The sequence below is a fragment of the Anabrus simplex genome, chromosome 1, assembly GCF_040414725.1.
Source record: "Anabrus simplex isolate iqAnaSimp1 chromosome 1, ASM4041472v1, whole genome shotgun sequence".
NCBI classification, from domain to species: Eukaryota; Metazoa; Arthropoda; class Insecta; order Orthoptera; family Tettigoniidae; genus Anabrus; species Anabrus simplex.
Window position 1 is genome coordinate 738,343,233 of NC_090265.1, and position 23,489 is coordinate 738,366,721.

Genomic DNA, 23,489 nt, shown 5'->3' on the forward strand with positions numbered 1-23,489 from the left:
TACCACAAAAATACGCTAACAAAAAGTATAAAAGCCTAGGTCGTGAGAGGTTCGTTGTATTTTTCTTGCAGATAACCAATTTTGGCTGCTGAAAGCTTCCAGTTTTCTCAATATCGTTGTGAATGACAGACAGAATTAGGCATTTTATATGTAGATAAATAACTTAAGTATATACACACACTGGAATACATATGACAGTAACACAGGTTATTTAAAAAAAACACCCTTAAACACTTGTAGATAAAACCATCGACTCTTAAACTGCAAAGCTATAGGTGAAGCAATATTAACAGCTGTGAAAGTCCGAGGGATAAGGGAAGGTGCTACAGTGCTAGGCCTAAGAATAGAATGTTACATGGAGGAAGTAGCTTACTCACCTTATAAAGCTTTTAATGAAATCCACAGAAGCTTTCTCAAACACTACAGAACATGGAAGGGATGCAGGGATGGTGCACAGCTTAGTGAAGAATCGAGAAGCTCTAACTTGCAATACACTGCGGTGAGTGTGGATGGTCGTGGATTTGAACACAAGTTCAAGGTCGCAGTACACAGAGTTAGTGAAGATTCTGCATAAAGAAACAAACATACTCAATAACCTGGCCCATGTATTAGGCACACATCAAATTCAGAATTTTACAAATACAAAAAGGTGGATAAACTTCCTCTCATCCAAAAGCTGTCTGTAATATTTTTATTGATTTTATCACCATACTAGGACCTCATGTTAGTTTATTTAATGTATACTAATAAACAGGGACTGAAGTACAGTGATTTGGAAAGACAGCTATAAACATGAACAGACCTGAACCGAGGCTTTCAAATTCAAATGCCATCATTTCCACTTCCACAGATTTTTCAGGAGAGAGAAAGAAAAGTTTTAAAAACAACTCTACTCTCTATATACGGCATTTGTTTGTTGACCTTTTCTCCGGTGTAATCAATTTCACGATTTCATGCTTGCTAAGCACAGCACATGTTAAATGAATTTCCTTAAATTTCGGAATGTTGAAATCTGCTTTTCAACCAGATCAGGCTTCCTTGAAAGACCCTATGGACACATTTGTAAGTTGAACTCTTCTAGTAAATACATTTCAACATGTTATATTAGGCAAATTAGCACATTTCTCTAATACTATTCAGTTCAACTAAACAAAGAAATGGATTAGCTTCTATTTCCTATTTGCTGTATTCAGTGTGTGACAAATTATTTAGCAGATGTGTATTATTAAAATATTTATAGGTAAGAGTAATATTATATTTGAGAAAAAGTCTCATGATCATGATTTCAAATCTGCTCTGTTCAAGCCAGTGTCATCCCAAATCCTTAGCAACTGCCATTGTATGCTCCTTACTGAGATGGCTTACATCTCCATTAACATGTATAACTCTTTTTCAGAAGGAAAAAAAGGAAAAAAAAAACTGAAATGCCAACGTTTGAATTTGAAGACCTCAATGAGATACTTTCAGGCACTCTACTAATTTAAAACTAGGCACTCGAGAATCAGTCACACTAGCTCTAAGACAGTTCTTATGGAGACGATGGGATGGGACTGGGAAGGAAGCAACCATGGCCTTAAGGTACAACCTCAGCATTTGCCTGGTGTGAAAATCTTAAACATTCTCCACGGCTGTCAACAGCTGGGTTGAAACCCACTATCTGCTGAAAGATATTTTACTTATAACTGTTTTTGAGAATACAATGGACCTGATTATGTCCATTCTGTAATATCAATACGCATTTCACAAAACTTACTGCAATTTGTACGTGTAATAGGTGGATATGAATAAACTTTTGACTCTCCGGGAAAGTCTGATGTCTCATGCCAAGAAGAAGCATTCAGTTTTTCCTATCTGGTTTGACAATCATGAAGAGCATGAAGAGTAGATAAACTTACATAATCTTTGAATGGCTCTCGGGCAATTTTGATAAAACTTTGAACAAGAAGATAATTTAATTGTTTACATACTTCAGCTCATTTTGGCAATTACACTGTTACCTACTGAAGACTATTTAAGCTCAAAAATATGTAAAGAAGTGGCACAGTTTTTAGAATAAATATGCCCCTGAAAATCCTATGGTGCTACAGCGCACATGGCCCTCAGCCTACTGACTGACTGCTGAAGGCCTGCAGATTAAGACGACACATGGTCAGTTTATAAATTTCATTATGATGGTCCATACAGACTTTATTCAACTTTGATTTAAAGGTAGTTTCCACCTTTCAATACTTTTTTTTGGTTATTATTCTAAAGTTACATAGAACTAACATTTAGATGTTAAGCTAAGTGTTAGTCCTATCTGATCTGTAGTGAACTAAATATCTCTAGGCCTAGGGTAGAGAAAGTGAAATCTGTCTGCAAACGAATAAGAGTAGAAAATCTCCAGGACGAGGAAATTAGAAGTACATGGATATGATTAGTGAGAAGTTTTGAACAGTAGATAGTAAGCAGGTTCAGGATATAGAAACTGAATGGGTGGCATACAGGGATGCTGTAGTAGAAACAGCTAGGGAATGCCTAGGAACAACTGTGTGTAAAGATGGGAAAAGGCGAACATCTTGGTGGAATGATGAAGTGAGAGCAGCTTGTAAACGTAAAAAGAAGGCTTATCAGAAATGGCTCCAAACAAGGGCCGAGGCAGACAGGGGTTTGTACGTAGATGAAAGAAACAGAGCAAAACAAATAGTTGTTGAATCCAAATAGAAGTCATGGGAAGATTTTAGTAATAACCTGAAAAGGCTAGGTCAAGCTGCAGGGAAACCTTTCTGGACAGTAATAAAGAATCAATAATAATAATAATAATAATAATAATAATAATAATAATAATAATAATAATAATAATAATAATAATGTTATTTGCTTTACGTCCCACTAACTACTTTTATGGTTTTCGGAGACGCCGAGGTGCCGGAATTTAGTCCCTCAGGAGTTCTTTAACGTGCCAGTAAATCTACCGACACGAGGCTGACGTATTTGAGCACCTTCAAATACCACCGGACTGAGCCAGGATCGAACTGCCAAGTTGGGGTCAGAAGGCCAGCGCCTCAACCGACAGCCACTCAGCCCGGCTAATAAAGAATCTTAGGAAGGGAGGGAAAAAAGGAAATGAACAGTGTTTTGAGTAATTCAGGTGAACTCATAATAGATCCCAGGGAATCACTGGAGAGGTAATAATAATAATAATAATAATAATAATAATAATAATAATAATAATAATAATAATAATAATAATAATAATAATAATAATAATAATAATAATAATAATAATAATAATAATCGTATGGCCTCAGCTACCGTTTTGCACACATTTCGATTTGACGCCATCTGGCTGTCTGCTTGTCAATTTCGACGTTCCGGTTTACTCTGTCTGCCATCTAGCGGACCTAGAGTAAACCGGATCTCTCTTGGGAGTCTATGGCTGAGATTGAATTAATTTTGTCGGGTAAATACCAAATGTATCACCAGAGATCTTTTACATGCCGACATCGTACGACATGGAGTGTTGAATGGACTTTTTTCCGCCCTTCAAAAATCCGACTACCTCTGCCGGGTTCGAACCCGCTATCTTGGGATCCGGAGGCCGACACTCTACCACGGATCCATAGAGGCAGCTACTGGAGAGGTGGAAGGGATATTTTGAAGATCTTCTCAACGTTAAAGGAGATCTTCCTGGTGGTGTTGTGAACAGACAAGCTCATGGGGAGGAGGAAAATGATGTTGGTGAAATTACGCTTGAGGAAGTGGAAAGGATGGTAAATAAACTCCATTGTCATAAAGGAGCAGGAACAGATGAAATTAGACCTGAAATGGTGAAGTATAGTGGGAAGGCAGGTATGAAATGGCTTCATAGAGTAGTAAGATTAGCATGGAGTGTTGATAAGGTACCTTCAGATTGGACAAAAGCAGTATTGCTCCTATCTATAAGCAAGGGAACAGGAAGGATTGCAACAACTATCGAGGTATCTCATTAATTAGTATACCAGGAAAAGTATTCACTGGCATCTAGGAAGGGAGGGTGCGATCAGTAATTGAGAGGAAGTTGGACGAAAACCAGTGTGGTTTCAAACCACAGAGGGGCTGTCAGGACCAGATTTTCAGTATGCACCAGGTAATTGAGAAATGCTACGAGAGGAATAGGCAGTTGTTTTTATGTTTCGTAGATCTAGAGAAAGCAGATGACCGGGTACCGAGGGAAAGAATGTTCGTCATACTGGGGGACTATGGAATTAAAGGCAGATTATTACAATTAATCAAAGGCATTTATGTTGAGAATTGGGCTTCAGTGAGAATTGACGGTAGAATGAGTTCTTGGTTCAGGGTACTTGCAGGGCTTATACAAGGCTGAAATCTTTCACCTTTGTTGTTCGTAGTTTACATGGATCATCTGCTGTAAGGTATAAAATGGCAGGGAGGGATTCAGTTAGGTGGAAATGTAGTAAGCAGTCTGGCCTATGCTGACGACTTGGTCTTTATGGCAGATTGTGCCAAAAGCCTGCAGTCTAATATCTTTGAACTTGAAAATAGGTGCAATGAGTATGGTATGGAAACAAGCCTTTCAAAAACTAAATTGATGTCAGTAGGTAAGAAATTCAACAGAATTGAATGTCAAATTGGTGATACAAAGCTATAACAGAAGAACTATACATATCACTAGATCAATATACCAATCCTAACTACAATATATAAACGAAATCACAGAAAAAACCAACACCATATTCAATAAAGCCATCCCTGCTTTAAAAAACTATTATCTTAAAATAATCAACAAACAACGTTCAACATGCGCCATTGCGCAGACAACTGACACACCTAACTCCACCCCTACTCCTACGACAACAACTCTCCCCACCCACCCCTCCATTAGCCTTGCAGCAGCGGACACTAGCACCAAAAGAACACGATACAGTACACGCCAGGCAGCCAAAGCTAGCACATCTCAACCACGGCAGCAATAGTAAGTATTCTACTGGAAACACACACAAACAAGCATTCTTCAGATTATAAATTCTTAATTCTACCTTTCGTTTCTTACAGACACATAACAGGAACTATAGACCAGAAAAAACCCACCATTCTGCATTTGACATTTACCGGAAAATATACTAGATCCAATACTTCTGGCAATATTTGATCACAGTTACACAAAACTACCTCTGGCCATACACCTGACTTATCAATAACTGAAGAAGTCCATCAATCAAACTAATGAATAAGCACAATTTATAGTAGAACTAAAATAAGAGCACCGCTCACGAAAGAAACACGGACATTCTCCATCCATACTGAAAATAGAAAATTCGACGAATGCAAGATGCCAAACTCAATTTAACAAAGTGTTCCTATTTATTGTAACATTTTAACACCAACTGTATATTTTAACATATCATTCAACATGTACCACATATTTTGTAATGATAATGTACCTGTATATTTAATAATAATTCACCTACACGATTTTTAGGCCTAAAAAGATTAATTCATTTTAGATTATATATATAGTCAGTTTTAACTTTATATATGCCCTATTAGAACGTAAGACATACTCTATATCATAACTTTTATAATGGACAAGGCTATTCAAAAAACTTTACTTATGTGAAGGTAATAGTGTACAGCTGAATATGACCATTGTGTAAAAAGGTCAAAACCAGTACTGTAGATTGAATTTTACATAAATTTGTATTGAAAAGGTGGAAACTTTCTTGTCTATAACATAAGCTAGAACAGGTTGATAATTTCAAGTATTTAGGTTGTGTGTTCTCCCAGGATGGTAATATAGTGAGATTCAATCAAGGTGTAGTAAAGCTAATGCAGTGAGCTTGCAGTTGCGACCAACAGTATTCTTTAAGAAGGAAGTCAGCTCCCAGACAAAACTACATATCTTTACATCGGCCTGTTTTCAGACCAACTTTGCTTTACAGGAGCAAAAGCTGGGTGGACTCAGGATATCTCATTCATAAGTTAGAAGTAACGGACATGAAAGTAGCAAGAATGATTGCTGGTGCAGATGGGAACAATTGCAGGAGGGTACTCAGAATGAGAATATAAAGGCTAATTTAGGAATGAACTCGATGGATGAAGCTGTACGCATAAAGCGGCTTCAGTGGTGGGTCATGTGAGGCGAATGGAGGAGGATAGGTTGCCTAGGAGAATAATGGACTCTGTTATGGAGGGTAAGAGAAGTAGAGGCAGACCAAGACGACGATGGTTAGAGTCAGTTTCTAACGATTTAAAGATAAGAGGTATAGAACTAAATGAGGCCACAGCACTAGTTGCAAATAGACGATTGTGGTGACGTTTAGTAAATTCACAGAGGCTTGCAGACTGAACGCTGAAAGGCATAACAGTCTTTAATGATAATGTATGTATGTATGTATGTATGTATGTATGTAATAATATCTACAGAGTTTTATACATACACAGACACAAATTTCTTTTCACCTGGAACGGTCCAAAATGCATTCCAGTACACTTCGAGAACTTGAATGGTCCCCAAACATATATTTTATAAGTACAGTATTTCAAAACTAGGACTGCCTCCGTTTTAAGTTGTCAGTTACATTCATTAATATAAAACAAGAACAAAAAGTGAAATCTCTCAATTTGATTTTTAACACCACATGAACTTCCTGATGTCAATCTCATCAGCGGGGTTAATGAGATGAAATGAACGACATGATATATGATAGTAGGAAGGCAGAGGGTGAAACCCAGTGCCAGCACATAGCCTACTCCCGTTGAATACCACCTCAGCGTCTGCTCAAGGCTTAATGTCCCCATCCGATGGCGAATCCCCACCAACAGCATCATATATCCTCATTCCATATGAGAACTGGGGAGAGGTTTGGAATTTAATCCAGGCTTTTGGCACGCAATCTAGTGATTAGAGATTGTATACCACCACTTCCCCTATCCTGCCGGCCAGCATTCTGATGGTGACATTTTTTTCGACTAACGGGACTCAAACTGGCTAACTACGGTGTCAGACCATTTAGAGTTCAATGCCTTAATGATTATGGCCACCAGGCGGGCTATTTTCTACAACAGACTATTGTTATTTATTGATATTACCAGTATTCATGGAGAAATTTGAATATAACTGACCCAATGCGAATAAATTTACTTACAGTCTCGACTGCAGTGCCATCTCCCCTCACCTTAATACTGATTTTCATTCAGTTCAGTTCAGCTTTATTCTTGTGACACAACAGAAGGCAGGGACATTTAATAATTGCATTTTCTTCTTACTGGACATGACCAACATAGAAGTACCAAATTTTTAAAATTCTGACCATACTGCAGATAACATTACATTTTATTTGGGAGACGGGGAGACTGGGGGGGGCAACATATTACACATGCATGCACACACACATATAAACACACCAGAACTTACCTTTACATAAACTGAGCACACAGGATATTGAACCAAGCTTCTATCTCATAGGTTTCGGACACCAAAATTATAAGAGAAGGCTGTAAATAATTTTTTTAAAAGAGAACAGAACCAAAATAAATAAAAGTCAAGACAGATATAAATAAAACAGAAAAGTAAAAGAGTGAACACCAATACTAAATCCAGGCAATACCACACTATTTAAAGAATCTACAGGGTTTATAAAAGAAATAATGACCCTATGGCATCAGGTACCACGTGCAAGTATTTTAATTTGACGCCATCTGGCTGCCTGCCCGTCAATTTTGACATTTTGTTTTACTCTATGTCTATTAGAGGGCAGAGTAAATCAAACCTCTCTTGGGCGTCTAAGGCCGAATTTTAATGAATTTTGTCGGGTAAACACCAAACGTGTTACCAGAGATCTTTCACATGCCAACACTGTACGATATGGAGTATTGAATGGACTTTTTTCTGCCATTCAAAAATCTGACTACCTTGCTTCACTGAATGTTTTTTTTATTTGCCTCCATTATACTCATTCACTTTGTAAGATGCACAAATTACTTATACTGATACCATAGTCTGTAGCACTGGAAGAGACTGGTGAATTCAAGCCTTATTTTGAGAGAGCACAACCACAATATGATGAACAGCGGCAGAGGGGACACGGACAAAGATGAAAACACAAAAGGACTAGGAAAAACAATCTTATTCGTTGCTGGAGTTAAAGAGAGGTCGAATGTTGCAGCTAAGGGCAATACTATCATACTAAATGCTCCAGGAAATGTACTCCAGCACAGATTCTCTCTTCACTAACAGTACAAATTTATGCTTGTGGCAATCCAAATCCCACTCTCTCCATGCCACTAAATGCAATGACGACAAAAATCGTAAATTTGTTCAAAAGGAACATTTACGCTTCTTAAACAAATAATTGCGCACATTGCAATTGCACCACAGTTGAATTTTTGAAAATGCAACTTTTAAACAAACCCAAATACAATTTACCATAACCTCAATGTATTAGGCCTACTTCAACACACCAATTAAATTCTAAATTATATTAAGGAAAATTACACTAAATATACCTGGATTTAGTATTACAGTCGAATCGAAATATATATATACTTTGCTCTAGTATTACAGTAGAAACATACTAAACATATCTGGAACTAGAATTACAGTGGAACATAAAACAAAAATTCAAAGCTAATTCAATGATATATTGACTGTTTCAAACACAATCAAGGAAGCATGCCATTAACTTATGAAGAGCTTCAAAGAACGAACACATGATGCTATACTGAGTGCCTGCCAGTCACTGGAGACAGAGTGAAGGTCTCATAATTGTATAAACAGAAGAAGCCTTGGCAAGTGAGTCATCACAGCAAGTTGGTACAAGAACCAATATCTCAATGTCATCACATCAGGACATCTCCTACCTTCTTGTTTGCTGTCTATCTTTGCTGCCAAGACATGGTGTTTTCAGTGCACAATGCCTTCTGATATCTGTACCTTTCAATTATTTGTGTCACTCTCATCCTTTGCTTTGACAATATGAAAGTGACCAAGTTAAGAGTGATGCTAAAAGCAGTCATCTCTGTATAGCCCATGAAGGTCCTTGGAGGAGTGGAAGGTATCCGTAACCTCGGCGTTAGCTCTAAGCCCGGCTGCTTTTGAATCAAAGAATTAACTTGGTACTCATTTTTGGTGTAGGCTGGCACCTCCGGAAAGAGAAATCTTGTTTCTTACATGTTTCGACTTCCCAACAGGGAATCGAACCCACGTCCTTGTGGGTGAACCACCTTCCTGAGGCTAGTAATGGCATTCGTTATTCAGCCAGTCCCCCCATTATTAATGGAGTCAAAATGCTCACTCGCTGCATGCATTTCAGTGGACTTTGCAACTCCCAGCTTGATGAGGAAAGCAACAGGAAACTACATAACTCATTTCCCTTGCAAGCCTCTTCAGCGATGCCTATGCCATGTACTCATCATACATACAATGTTCCAAGAGTTGCAGCACTAGTTTATATGTAACTGTCACTATCAAAGGTTGCTAATGATTTCAGAAATATTCATGAAAAAAAAAAAAAAAAAAGAGTACGGGACATATTATTTAACTGTCTAAAAAGCTGTATAATTAGTGTGTATCTCAGCCTTTAAAAAATGAAAACTGATTTTAAAAATAACATGAAGTCAAAAAAAGTTCTGTTCAGGTATAATCTGTTAATAAATGTTTCCTTTTTGTGGTATTTTCTAAGTTTGTCTTAGATTGAAGATCTTTCCAGTTATAAAACAATCACTCTTTAAACTGAAGAACTTAAGCATAGTTGAGGATGTGGGTGGACTGATGACAAGTCAGAAGGTGAAGTTCTGAGGAAAGTGTGTTTCAAGTAAAGGTAAATAAGTCTCATCGCTAGAAAAACATTAACCAGTCATATGCTCAAAATAATAGCCAATGTCTGTGTTCCTGTGGTGTAGTTCCTAAAACTTTGATCAATTATTTTCTGAGAACTTCATTTCCTGACTGAAGTTCTCAACTGTGAAATTGTACACAGGCACAACAAAACGCAGCATCGCCACCGGACTCATGGAACACAACCAACATTGGACGGTCACAAGATATATTACAGGCACATGGATGTACTCTCAACCACAGCACACTACCACAACAGAAAGCCATTTTCTAACATACAAACAATTTGAATGGGAAGGAAGAAAAGAAACAGGTATACAGAATCTGGATATCAAAATAGCTAACAGGCAGGGGGAAGCGCAACCAACCAGTGACCGCCAGCGACCACAGTTAATCAACCAGCGCCAAGCTCTCCTCAGCACAGAAAGAACAGTGAACAGCGAGTCACCATCCTGCCTTCGATACACATTTTCTCCACCAGATTGGTAAGTTTTTGATGCTGTCCTGATAGAAAGAAGAGGGACGTGTGTGCAGCCAGTTCTGCACAAACTCTTCTACACTTGCATCACCATCGAACCGCTCTCCTCCTAGGTCTTGTTTGAGTGGTCCATGCAAATGGTAGTCTCAGGGCAAGAAATCTGAACTGTATGGAGGGTTATGGAGGGTGTTTCAGAGGCGTCAAATTAATTCCCTCAAGTTCTCCCCGCATTAAAGAGGCAGTATGCGGCCTTGCACTCTCATGGAGTAGAATGACATTTCGGATCGGTTGGTGGCATCGCTTGTTGCGATACGCGGCATTTGCTTCGTCCAAAAGGGGACAGTAATAGGCTGCATTAGTTGTCCTTTCTTTGTGAAGAAAATCCACCAGCACAACGCCCGCGGAGTTCCAGAAAACGTTGCAAGCACCTTTCCAGCAGATGGGCGTGTTTTGACCTTGAACGGACCTCTTTCGTCTCCACTGCCACTCCATGCTTGCTTGCTTGGACTCTGGGGTGTAATGATGCACCCAAGTTCCATCACAAGTCAGAATACAACGCAAGAAATCCTCTCTTTCCTCCTCGTAGTGACGCAGGACTCTCTGACAAACTTCCTGGCGTAAAGTCTTTTTGTTCCTGATTGAGGAGACGAGGAACCCACCTGGCAGACAATTTTCTGAAATGGAGTTCATCTTGGATTATGGTTTGAACACTTCTGTAACTTATTACTACAGCTAAAACAATTTGCAAAATTTTTATTTGCCGATCTTCACCAATAATGTCACAAATGGCAACAATGTTGTCTGCAGTGATGCTTGTCCGCAGTCTCCTTTCATGAGGTTCATTTTCCACAGCTTTTCTTCTTGCCACAAATTTTTTATCCCACTCATACACCCAAGTTTGCAAAAGTGTTTCTTCCCCAAACTGTGCGCGACGCTGTCTCAAAATTTTAGAAGCTTTGGTGCCCTCTTTTGCGAGAAAATTAATAATGCGTTGCGCAACAGGCGTGTGCACCTCTAGCTCACTCATGGTGTACTGAAGCAGCCCAGCTCTCCACCGCTGTTCTCCAGACACCCCCACCAACATCCTGGCAAAGTCCCACCTCAGAATTATTACTAACAGCAGCAGTACATTCAAATTCCCGTTTATATTTGATCTTCCTTCGCACATTTCTCAAAACACCGGCTGTATAAAAGTCTAAGCTGTTATAGGCCCTATCTCCTTAATGTAACCTCATTTTTGGTGTAATTTCAGCAATGCATCCTAGAGGTTTAAAGTCACACTGCCAAAGGGATAGGAATGAGCTGGAAATTATGATAGCAAACACTCTGAATCAAGTAGGCTGTTCTTCCAAACAAAGTGCCTCATCATTTGCGAGTCTATCAGCCCAATGTAGGTGGGTTAGATACAGTACTTCCATTTCTCCTCAGTTGTTCTTTTACATGTTGGCTCTTGGCATTTACTGTTTGTCAGCAGTTTTCTTCAAAATGCAAACTACCTGAGGTCTCAATTTTGCACATACCACATCCTAAACTCTCAGTGTTGTTACTTTTCTGCACCATAAATGGTGTTGTGGGGTCAAAATTGATGGTACTGCTTTGATATGGCTGTGAAAAATATTTTATTTTGTTACCACAAATGTTACCTTTTAATTTCTATGAGTTTTTTAATACATAAAGCCAGTGTTTAAGAGAAAACAGTAAGATTTGTTTTGGCAACATAAGGATGGGAAAGGATCGGGAAGGTAGCGGCCACGGCCTTAAGCTACAGCCCCAGCATTGCCAGTTGTGGAAGGCAGAGAAAATCATCTTCCGGGCTGCCGACTGTTGGATTCGAATCCATCGTCTCCTGAATGCAAGCTCGCAGCTACACGACCTTAATCACATGTTATTTAGTTAAAAAGGAAGCCATACTTTCCAGTGTCAACTTAGTACAAATGTAACAAAATCTTCCCAGTCTGTCAAACACACAACACTATAAACATACTTGTAAAAAAATACACACTATTATACAAAGAATGACATGTTTCTTTCTTGAAGGACATCTTCAGATTCTATAAAATTACTTAACCCTTTCCCACCCACATTTTCACTCTGATTATCCCCAGGTTTCAATCTATTATTTAGGAAAAATTGAAGCGGAGCACATTGTTTCAGAAAAGGTTAAATATAATAAAAACTATTGATCACAATATATTCAATTTTTCAATAATATTAGAAAACATACCGTCACATCCATTTCTCTATTCATAGAGTCATATGAATGTAACAAAGGCTTTTCAGTCTGTCAAACACACAGCAAATACGATGTAAATTATAACACTATAAACATACCTGTAAAATACACACTAACGTACAAAGAATTACATGTTTCGTTCTAAAAGAACATCCTCAGATTCTATCAAATTACTTAAAAACATGCTTATATATGTACAGTATTGTTTACGTAGTGTGAACTTGTCAATGATAGAGTTTAGTGATAACATGAAACAGAAATGACAAAAATAAAACATATACGAGTATTAATATAATGAAAACTTACGTACTTATCTAGACTGCCGATGTTAAGTCCGTTGTCACCAAACACTATTTCAGGACTATGGTCATGGAAAGTTTTTGGTGAGGCACGCTGCGCGTGGAGAGGAGAGGGCAAGAATGAGAGGGGCCTTGTAGAGCGATGTGAATCTCTCCTATTGGATGATTAAATTGAACATACTATACGGTGGAGAGGGGAGGGAGAAGTAGGGCAGAGCGGCTGGAGCGCCGTGGAACCTTCCATCAACATTGGAGAGGGGAGAGATGTTATTGACCTATTTCATGTTAAATGTACTTTTATGTAATATGGATGAATGCAAATTAATAATTTAGGTGAATAAAGTAAGGAAGGGTATTATTATTATTATTATTATTATTATTATTATTATTATTATTATTATTATTATTATTATTATGATAAAAGCAATTTAAAGAGTAGGTGTTGTCAGATATTATGTGTGTAGAGCGAATAGGGGGGAATTATTTAAATGTGTATGCTCATTCAGGTTATTTGCATTAGCATTTTTGGCGACTTAAATTTCTATTGCTTCTTTTATATTCAAAGATTTACTTTTATTTTTGAAGTGTAAAATTTGTAGATCAGTGTTGATGTCTGTGAAATGGTGTGAACAGTCGTATATGTGCTCCCCGAAGGCTGAATGCCGATTATATCTGATCGCATTTTTGTGTTCTTTGTATCTTGTATGGAAATTACGTTTTGTTTTACCTATATATGTGACGTTGCAGTTAGGTTCTTGGCACTGGGGTTCATATACTCCTGACTTTGAGAAAGGGTCCTTTTTGTTTAGGTTACACCTGCTGATATGTCTCTGTAGTGTGTTATTCGTTCGAAAGGCTACTTTTAAACCTTGTTTCTTGAAAATGTTAGCTACTTTGTATGTGTTATTGTTAACATAGTTGAGAAGCACATAGTTTACTTTGTCATGTGTGGTGCTTTCCCGGCGACTTTTCTTATGTTTATTTAATAGTTTATCTACTGTGCCTGGAGGATGGTTGTTTTCTTTTGCGATTTGTTTAATGATTTGCATCTCTTCATTGAAATCCATTGTGCTCATTGGTATGGAAATAGCTCTATGTATCATTGTATTCAGTCCTGCTATTTTGTGTGTGTATGGGTGGTTCGAGTTGTTGTCAATAGTGTGCAACGTCTGAGTGGGCTTTCTGTATACTTTGTAAGATAGGTTGTCATTATTCCTGTTGATTGTGATGTCTAAATAGTTTATATTCTTGTTATTTTCTGGCTCCTTTGTGAAGCTGATGGATTTGTGTAAAGAATTTAGAGTGTTTGCATTTAGAGTGGTCTGCATTAGTGATGTCATTATCATATATGCATATGACATCATCCACGAATCTGCTCCAATGTAAGATTCCTTTTGAAAGCTGCCCATTAAGAAGATGTTTTCGAAGTTATTCAGAAAAATGTTTGCTATTATACCTGATAACGGTGAGCCCATGGCTAACCCTTCTTTTTGGCAATATATTTTGTCGTTACATGCAAAGCAATTTTGGTGTAGTGTTGTTCTAAGAAGGTTTCTTGTAGAGAGGTGTTTTCTTTAAGAAAGTTTTCAATAATTTTAATGGAATCATCTATTGGTATGTTGGTGTACATGTTAGTGATGTCAAAGGATATCATACGTGTGCTCTTTGTTATTTTAAGTTTATTTAATTCTTTAATTGGTTCTAGGCTGTTTTTAATTGACTGTCTCCTTTAAGTGAAATTCTCTCTTTTAGAATTAGAATCATTTAGAATTAAGTTCAGTTGTTTGCTTAATTTGTAACTTGGCGCATCTTTAAAATTTACTATTGGTCTAATGGGACATGGCTCTTTGCATTTAACGACAAAATATATTGCCAAAAAGAAGGGTTAGCCATGGGCTCACCGTTATCAGGTATAATAGCACATTTTTCTGAATAACTTTGAAAACATCTTCTTAATGGGCCAGCTTTCAAAAGGAATCTTACATTGGAGCAGATTCGTGGATGACGTCATATGCATATATGATAATGACATCACTAATGCAGACCACTCTAAATGCAAACACTCTAAATTCTTTACACAAATCCATCAGCTTCACAATGGAGCCAGAAAATAACAAGAAAATAAACTATTTAGACATCACAATCAACAGGAATAATGACAACCTATCTTACAAAGTATACAGAAAGCCCACTCAGACGTCGCACACTATTGACAACTTGAACCACCCATACACACACAAAATAGCAGGACTGAATACAATGATACATAGAGCTATTTCCATACCAATGAGCACAACAGATTTCAATGAAGAGATGCAAATCATTAAACAAATCGCAAAAGAAAACAACCATCCTCCAGGCACAGTAGATAAACTATTAAATAAACATAAGAAAAGTTGCCGGGAAAGCACCACACATTACAAAGAAAACTATGTGGTTCTCGACTATGTTCACAATAACACATACAAAGTAGCTAACATTTTCAAGAAACAAGGTTTAAAAGTAGCCTTTCGAACGAATAACACACTACAGAGACACATCAGCAGGTGCAACCTAAATAAAAAGGACCCTTTCTCAAAGTCAGGAGTATATGAACTCAAGTGCCAAGAACCTAACTGCAACGCCACATATATAGGTCAAACAAAACGTAATTTCCATACAAGATACAAAAACACAAAAATGCGATCAGACATAATCGGCATTCAGCCTTCGGGGAGCACATATACGACTGTTCACACCATTTCACAGACATCAACACTGATCTACAAATTTTACACTTCGAAAATAAAAGTAAATCTTTGAATATAAAAGAAGCAATAGAAATTTAAGTCGCAAAAAATGCTAATGCAAATAACCCGAATGAGCATACACATTTAAATAATACCCCCTATTCGCTCTACTCACATAATATCTGACAACACCTACTCATTAAATTGCTTTTATCATAATAATAATAATAATAATAATAATAATAATAATAATAATAATAATAATAATAATAATAATAATAATAATAATACCATTCCTTACTTTATTCACCTAAATTATTAATTTGCATTCATCCATATTACATAAAAGTACATTTAACATGAAATAGGTCAATAACATCCCTCTCCAATGTTGATGGAAGGTTCCACAGCGCTCCAGCCGCTCCGCCCTACTGCTCCCTCCCCTCTCCACTGTATAGTATGCTCGATTTAATCATCCAATAGGAGAGATCCACATCGCTCTACAAGGCCCCTGCCATTCTTGCCCTCTCCTCTCCACGCGCAGCGTGCCTCACCAAAAACTTTCCATGACCACAGTCTTGAAATAGTGTTTGGTGACAACGGACTTAACATCGGCAGTCTAGATAAGTACGTAAGTTTTCATTATATTAATACTCGTATATATTTTATTTTTGTCATTACTGTTTCATGTTATCACTAAACTCTCTATCATTGACAAGTTCACACTACGTAAACAATACTGTACATATATAAGCTTGTTTTTAAGTGATTTGATAGAATCTGAGGATGTTCTTGTAGAACGAAACATTTAATTCTTTGTATGTTAGTGTGTATTTTACAGGTATGTTTATAGTGTTATAATTTACATTGTATTTGCTGTGTGTTTGACAGACTGAAAAGCCTTTGTTACATTTAATTAAGTCAACACTGGAAAACATGTCTTCATTCTTAACAAAATAGAGTCATATGGTCGTTGGATCAAACCTCCACCCTCCTAGTGGTGATACTCGACACAGACGTAGGCTGTATTTGTCATATTCTCATGTTGTCTGAATACCTCTAAACCGATAGTTACGTGATTCTGGAAGTGGAATGATGCCCAAGTATATCAGCTTTTATTTCCTCTTAGCAAGAGTCCTCCCATTCTGTATCTATTTTAACGGAATGTGCCTGTTTGAATGTTGCACGGATATATATGCAATTGGCTATGTCATGAATAGTTTGTCTCCTCCTAACACATGTAAAAAAAAGAATCTATTTCTCGTAATATTCTTTAGAAATTATGGACAGGTTCAACATCATCATCATCATCATCATCCTAAACCATCTCCAGTTTCCCGGGTGTGGTATATGAGCCTCCTCCATCTCATCCTGTCCTTGTACCATTCTTCCTCCACCAACTTGTCCCAATCATGACCTCTCAGCAGTACATCGCTCTTAACTAAATCTATCCATTTCCTTCGTGGCCTTCCCACGGGTCGTCTTCATTCTACCTTTCTGTCAAATTCCTTCCTTGCAGTTCTGTTTACTGCCATCCTCTTCATGTGACCAAACCACTTCAGTCTTGATATCTGAATCTTATTGAGGAGAGAATCATCTATTTCTACTTCTCTAATTTTCTCATTCCTAATCTTGTCTTTCCTGGTTTTCTGGATCATAGTGCATAGGAATTTCATTTCAGCTGCCTGAAGTTTGGAATTATCTCTGTTGGTCAGTGTTGTGGTTTCGAGACTGTATGTAAGAATTGGTGTATAATAGGACTTGTACAATGTCATTTTTGTTTTTATGGGTATTTGCTCATCCCACAGCAGGTGTCTTACCTGGTGGTAAAATTGTGTTGCCTTATTGATTCGATTGTTCACCTCATGTTTTGCTAGGTTGTCTTTGATATAACGCTTCCCAAGTATTTGAAAACTGGAACGCTGTCCAGTTGAGCTTCATTTAACATGACTATTGGTTCTGCTCCTTCCCCATACACTTTCATCACCAGCGTCTTGGTCTTGCTGATGTTTAAACCATATTTCTTAAACTCCTCATTCCAGCTTTGTATTTTCTCTCCCAATTCCTCTTCTGAGTCACTCCAGATCGCAACATCATCTGCAAATGTGAAGGCTTTGATATCTCCATGTTCTTTCCTTTTAATAGATTTCATTATTACATCCATTACAATAATAAATAGAAGTGGTGACAATGAGCTGCCCTGCTGCACTCCTATCTGTTTCAAACCAGTCCGACAAACCACATCCTACTTGAATACAGCTTTTGTTCCCACTATACAACATTTTCACTTTGTCTATTAGGCTGTCTCGCACTTGAAGTTCTTTCATGCATTACCAAATTCTTTCCCTTGGTACACTATCGTATGCTTTCTCAATGTCCGAAAATATTAGAAATAAAGGCTTGTTCTTCTCCCAGTAATCTTCCATTAGCATCCTAATTGCAAATATAAGGTCTGTAGTTGACCTTCCTGGTCTGAAACCATACTGCTCTTCTTCCAAAATGGGTTCAACAATATCTCTGATTCTGGTCTCTATTATTTTTTCCAATATTTTCAGGACATGAGACAGTAGTGTGATACCACGGTAATTATTAAATTTTTGTCGGCTTCCTTTCTTGAACAGAGGTACAATGATGCCCATCTTCCAGTCCTCAGGAATAGTATTTTCTTCCCATATCTTGTTGAGCAGTCTGTAGAGCCATTGGATTCCTGGAATTCCCGCTGCTTTCCACATATCTGCACTTAGTTCATCTATGCCCACTGCCTTTCCTTTCAACATCATCCATATAATCATTTGGAGGAACAAAACAAAATGTTTGTGTTACCTGAAGTGCTGCGGCATCACCATCAGGTCTGATTTCTCCAAATCCATTTTTTACTTATATCACTGTTAACACTAAAATTATCTTCGTGATATGTTATTCACTCACTAAAAATTCACCTGAAGGCTGAATACAGATTATATCTGATCAAGTTTTTGTGTTATTTGTATCTTGTTCCACAACGCTTCACTCGCTCTGGCCCTTCTTTCTCCCTCCCCTCTCCATGGTACAGCATTCTATGATTCTGTGTCACTTTCTTCACCTATATTCAGCCCAGTTTCAATATTCGCAGTAATCCCGCCGTGTTTACGAACGAAACAGCTGACCCACGCTTGCGGAAGTTCAAGATCGTTGCCTACGCAACGTCAAGATAGATTATCACTCTTCTTTTATTTCCTAAGACTTGTAGATTGTATTGTGTGTTCATAAATGCCTTACAAACACTTCACTGTTGAAAAAAATATGAAACTATTGCAGAGATCGCAGGCGTGTAATGATAATGCAGCCGGGTGCTTTTGTGTGCTAAGGACCAGAAGACAAAGTGAACAGTCGGGCGCTTTTGGGCGCTAAGGGCGGGTAAGGGTTAAAACATGCGTATATATGTACAGTATTGTTTACATTGTGTAAACTTGTCAGTGATAGAGAATTAGGTGATAATATCAACAGGACAAGTATTAACTGTATAAACATAATGAAAAAACTTCTGTACGTAATCTAGACTGCCCATGCTAAGTCCGTTGTTACCGAACACTAATTCAGGACTGTGGTCATGGAGAGGCAAAAGGAAAGTTTTGGGCATAGCACACCGTTTGCAGAAAGGGGAGGAGCGAATGGAATGTTGTGGATCCTTCCTACTGGATGTTATATTCTATCATACTGTACCATGGACGGGGGGGGGGGGGGGGGGGGTGAGAAGAGGGGGAGCGAGTGGAGCGTTGTGGAACAAGATACAAATAACACAAAAACGCGATCAGATATAATCGGTATTCAGCCTTCAGGGAACACACACAGAACAATTCAAAACATTTCACAGACATCAACACAGATCTAACAATTTTACACTTCAATTATAAAAGTAAATCCTTGAATATAAAAGATGTAATTGAAATTTAGATTGAAAAAAAAAAAAAAACTAACATAACCAACTTAAACGACCACACACACAAAATCCCAGCCCCCCCCCTTTCGGTCTACTTACACATCTGGAAAACACTTGCTCTTTAAATTAGTACTTAACGACCTTCAGAATATGGTTTATCATAATAACATCTAATACATATTCTCTATTTCAATTCTATACTTTATTTAACCTAGAAACATTAACTTGCATTTATCCATATTTCATAAAATACATTATAACATGAAGAATAACATTTCGCTTCTCCAGTGATGTAGGAAGGTTCCGCAACACTCCACTCGCTCGGCCCCTTCTTCCCCCCCTTCCTTCTCCATGGTACAGTATGATAGATTAAACTTCCAATAGGAAGGATTTACAACATTCCACTCACTCCTCCCCTCTCTGCGAACAGTGTGCTATGCACACAACTTTCCTTTTGCCTCTCCATGACCACAGTCCTGAATTAGTATTGGGTAACAAAGGACTTTTGCCTGCTGCCATTTCTTGATGGATACAGTACTTTTGTATCCATCTCTTGGCACAGGCCAGAGTAAAGTGTAGCTTTCACCGAAGTCCCAGTCTCATTCATGGCTGTGACAATATGGAAGCTGCTGGGGTATGGGTGGTGCTGAATAATGGCATTCAGAGCACGACTAGTGCATCTGAGTGTTATGAAAGGTGTTACTCATAGGGTCAGTTGTGCTGCAATAGCACTTTCTGACCCAGTGAGGAAAGCAATGGCAAACTACCTCACTCCTCGTCTTGCCTAGTACGCCTCATTTTGGTGCTGCCATTGGTTTTTGCGGTTTCCTTATAACCGCATAACCTTTGGTGGTGCTATTTGAGGATCCAACCAGCCTCTGGGCTGATGACCTAACAGACAGACAACAAAGGACTTAGCATTGACAGTCTAGATAAGTACAGAAGATTTTTCATAATGTTTATAAAGTCAATACTTGTCTTGTTAATATTATAACCTAACTCTCTATCACTGACAAGTTTACGCAATGTAAACAATACTCTACATATATAAACATGTTTTAAGCAATTTCATAGAATCTAAGGATGTTCTTGTACAGGACGATTAATTTGAAAGTTCAGAACGGAGTGCCAAGGATTAGGCGCGCTGGGAAGCTGAGACAGTGAGCGCAGTGCCCGCCATGACAAGCAGGCATAGTTGGCTCAAAGAAGTGGCATGATTACACCTATAGAAACTAAACAAAACTGAACTCACCGGCTACACAGATGCTCTGGACAAGTAAGTAAATGAATAAACAAATAAAAAAATCAACTAGGAAATTAAACTGAACTCACAAATAAATAAATAAATAAATAAATAAATAAATAAATAAATAAATAAATAAATAAATAAATAAATAAATAAATAAATAAACTAGGAAATTAAACTGAAATCACCAGTATTTACAGACGATGCTGAAAGTGATCTCCTTCAGCTGCAATGCAAGCTTCACATCTTGTAATGAGATTTCGAAACACACTTTGTAGTTCATGGACACCGATAAAATGCACAATGTTCCTAATTTCAGTTTTTAATTCTTCTGCAGTTCGAGGATTATTTCTGTAAACTTTTTCTTTAAGATTTCCCCATAGATAAAAATCACATGTGCTTAAATCAGGCGAATGAAGGGGCCATAAGCCTTTACTGATGATCTGATCATCGAACATTTCCCGTAACCGTCGCATAGAGCTACGCACCGTATGGACCGTTGCACGATCCTGCTGGAAATAGCTGTACCTTTTCTCTTCTCCAGTCAGTTCAGCCCAAAATGGTTCCAGAATGTTGTGAATATAACGGTCAGAAGTAATCGTGTCCTGAAAATATATCGGACCGATAATTCGTCGGGCACTGATAGCGCACCACCATCGTGCAGAGGTCTTGGCTGTAAAATGTGCGGGTTGTCTGTATCGCAGATTCTATTATTCTGTGAATTGACATATCCACTCAAATGAAACCAGGCTTCGTCGCTCATAAAAAGAAAGTTTGGATCCACAATACTGTCGAGGACACTATTCATTAGCCCATTGCAAAATCGTATTCTTGCATTGAAATCTGTAGGCAGTATGTTATGGACTGAATGAGTCCGATAAGATCGTAAATGTAACAATTTTGTTGCCTTACGTGCTGAAGAAGGTGAAATACCACTTTCCTGAGCTACTCTCCAAAGCGACTTATGTGGACTGACCTGGAGTCTTGCCTGTGTATCTTCTAACCTCTCCTGTGTGAGAGCTGTTCTCCTTCGCTTCTTTTTCTTATTGCTTACAGAACCAGTACTACGCCACTTGTAAACGAGCTGATGCACGTAACGTTTTGATGGTACAGTCGCATCGGGAAATTGTCTACTGAATTTTCGAGGGCACCTTTTAACTGGTTCCTTCTTCTTGTGCAAATAACACTCGACCAAAAATATTCTTTGCTCTATAGTGTATTTAACCATCGTGATAATAACCTCACAACACACCTTAAAAGTCCAACAGTTTCTATCGAACTGAGGGACAGAGTGCTAAACTGCTGCGCGCTGGCAGTGAACACTTCATATCTCGCCACTGTTGACAGAAGCCATATGGCGCTCGCCCGGGACTTCCCACGACATGCAAGCAGAAGTCGGAACACTTAAATTATTCTCCCTATAGAACGAAACATGTCACTCTTTGTATAAGAGTGTGTATTTTTTTTTTTTTTTACAGGTATGTTTATAGTGTTATAATTTATTTTGTTGTGTGTTTGACAGACTGGAAAGTTTTATGTTACACTTAATCACATGACCAACTTACTCAATAAGGCAAAACCAAAGCCCTACATAAATGTTCTGAAATGAGATCTGAGAAATCATTACTATATTGAAAAATGCTACAATCATATAATCTCATGTATGTACACACAGCATATTTTATATTTGAATATGATACAAAGAAGTAGTATGAATATAATGCTGGATGGAAAGAAGGTAGCAGAAGTTGATCAGTTCCAATACGTTGGTAGCATTGTAACTTGAGATGGTCGTTGCTCAGATGAAATCGTCAATAGGATTCAGGAAGGAGCTCATTGGTACCATCAAGTCAGGAAAACTCCTCTGGGACAGCCAAATTCCTTTAATATCTGAAAAACTTTGCATTAGGCCTACTTTGTAACCAGTAACAACATAGCGTCTGGAAACTTGCACCATCAACAAAAGTGATAACAGCAAACTCCAGGATGCGGAAATGAAATTCCTGAGGTCAATGCTGCAGAAAACAAGATAAGATCCAGAATGAAAAGGTCCGCGAAGACATCAAAGTGAAACCACTAAATGAAATTCTAGCAACATCAAGACAGATGGTTTGGTCACTTGAGCATGGATCTGAGAGGGTAGCGCGAAAATGGTTTGACTAAGGTCTGGCGGGAAAGCGACGTAGGGACAGACCAAGGACATGATGAATCTCCCAAATAAAAGATGATCTACAAGGAAAAGGAGTGGAGTTGTATAAAGTTGAAGGAGAAGAAGAACGCTCTTGCACAGCATGCAGGAAATTGGAGACGGTTAAATGATGATGATGAAAGACTGACTTCACAAATTTCCAATGCTCAAACCAAACTAAAAAGATGACAACACCTTCTGCAGCTGTGCAGAGAGAAAACAGACGACTCTACAACGCGCCCACTTAGCTTATGTGTTGACCTCAAACTGTTGCAAGGGTACAGAGAATGGCCAACAAAGAAAGATACAGAGGAATACAGATTCACTGGCATCGCAGAGGACCCCACAACACCTTTTGAGGGTTAAATCGCTTCCTCTGACCTACAACACAACATACGGAACAATGAAATTTTTATCTTTAAATATACCACTTAGTCTAGCAGCTCGTCTCCCAAGTCTTTCCAGCCCAAACTTTGCAACATTTTTGTAACACTGCTCTTTTGCCAAATCGAGCTGCTTTTCTTTGCATTTTTTCCAGTTTTTGAATCAAGTAATCCTGGTGAGGCTCTCATACACTGGA

The 23,489-nt window shown here is 38.1% G+C and overlaps 1 protein-coding gene across 1 annotated transcript in view; it reads right to left on the bottom strand.

The window, feature by feature from the left end:
* Positions 1–23,489, bottom strand: part of LOC136856873 (streptococcal hemagglutinin) — a 202,805-nt gene that overhangs the window by 146,673 nt on the left and 32,643 nt on the right. The window contains exon 3 of the mRNA XM_067135088.2: positions 378–566. Within this exon, the coding sequence (XP_066991189.2) occupies positions 378–566 (189 nt within the window). The remainder of the gene's footprint in view (positions 1–377; positions 567–23,489) is intronic.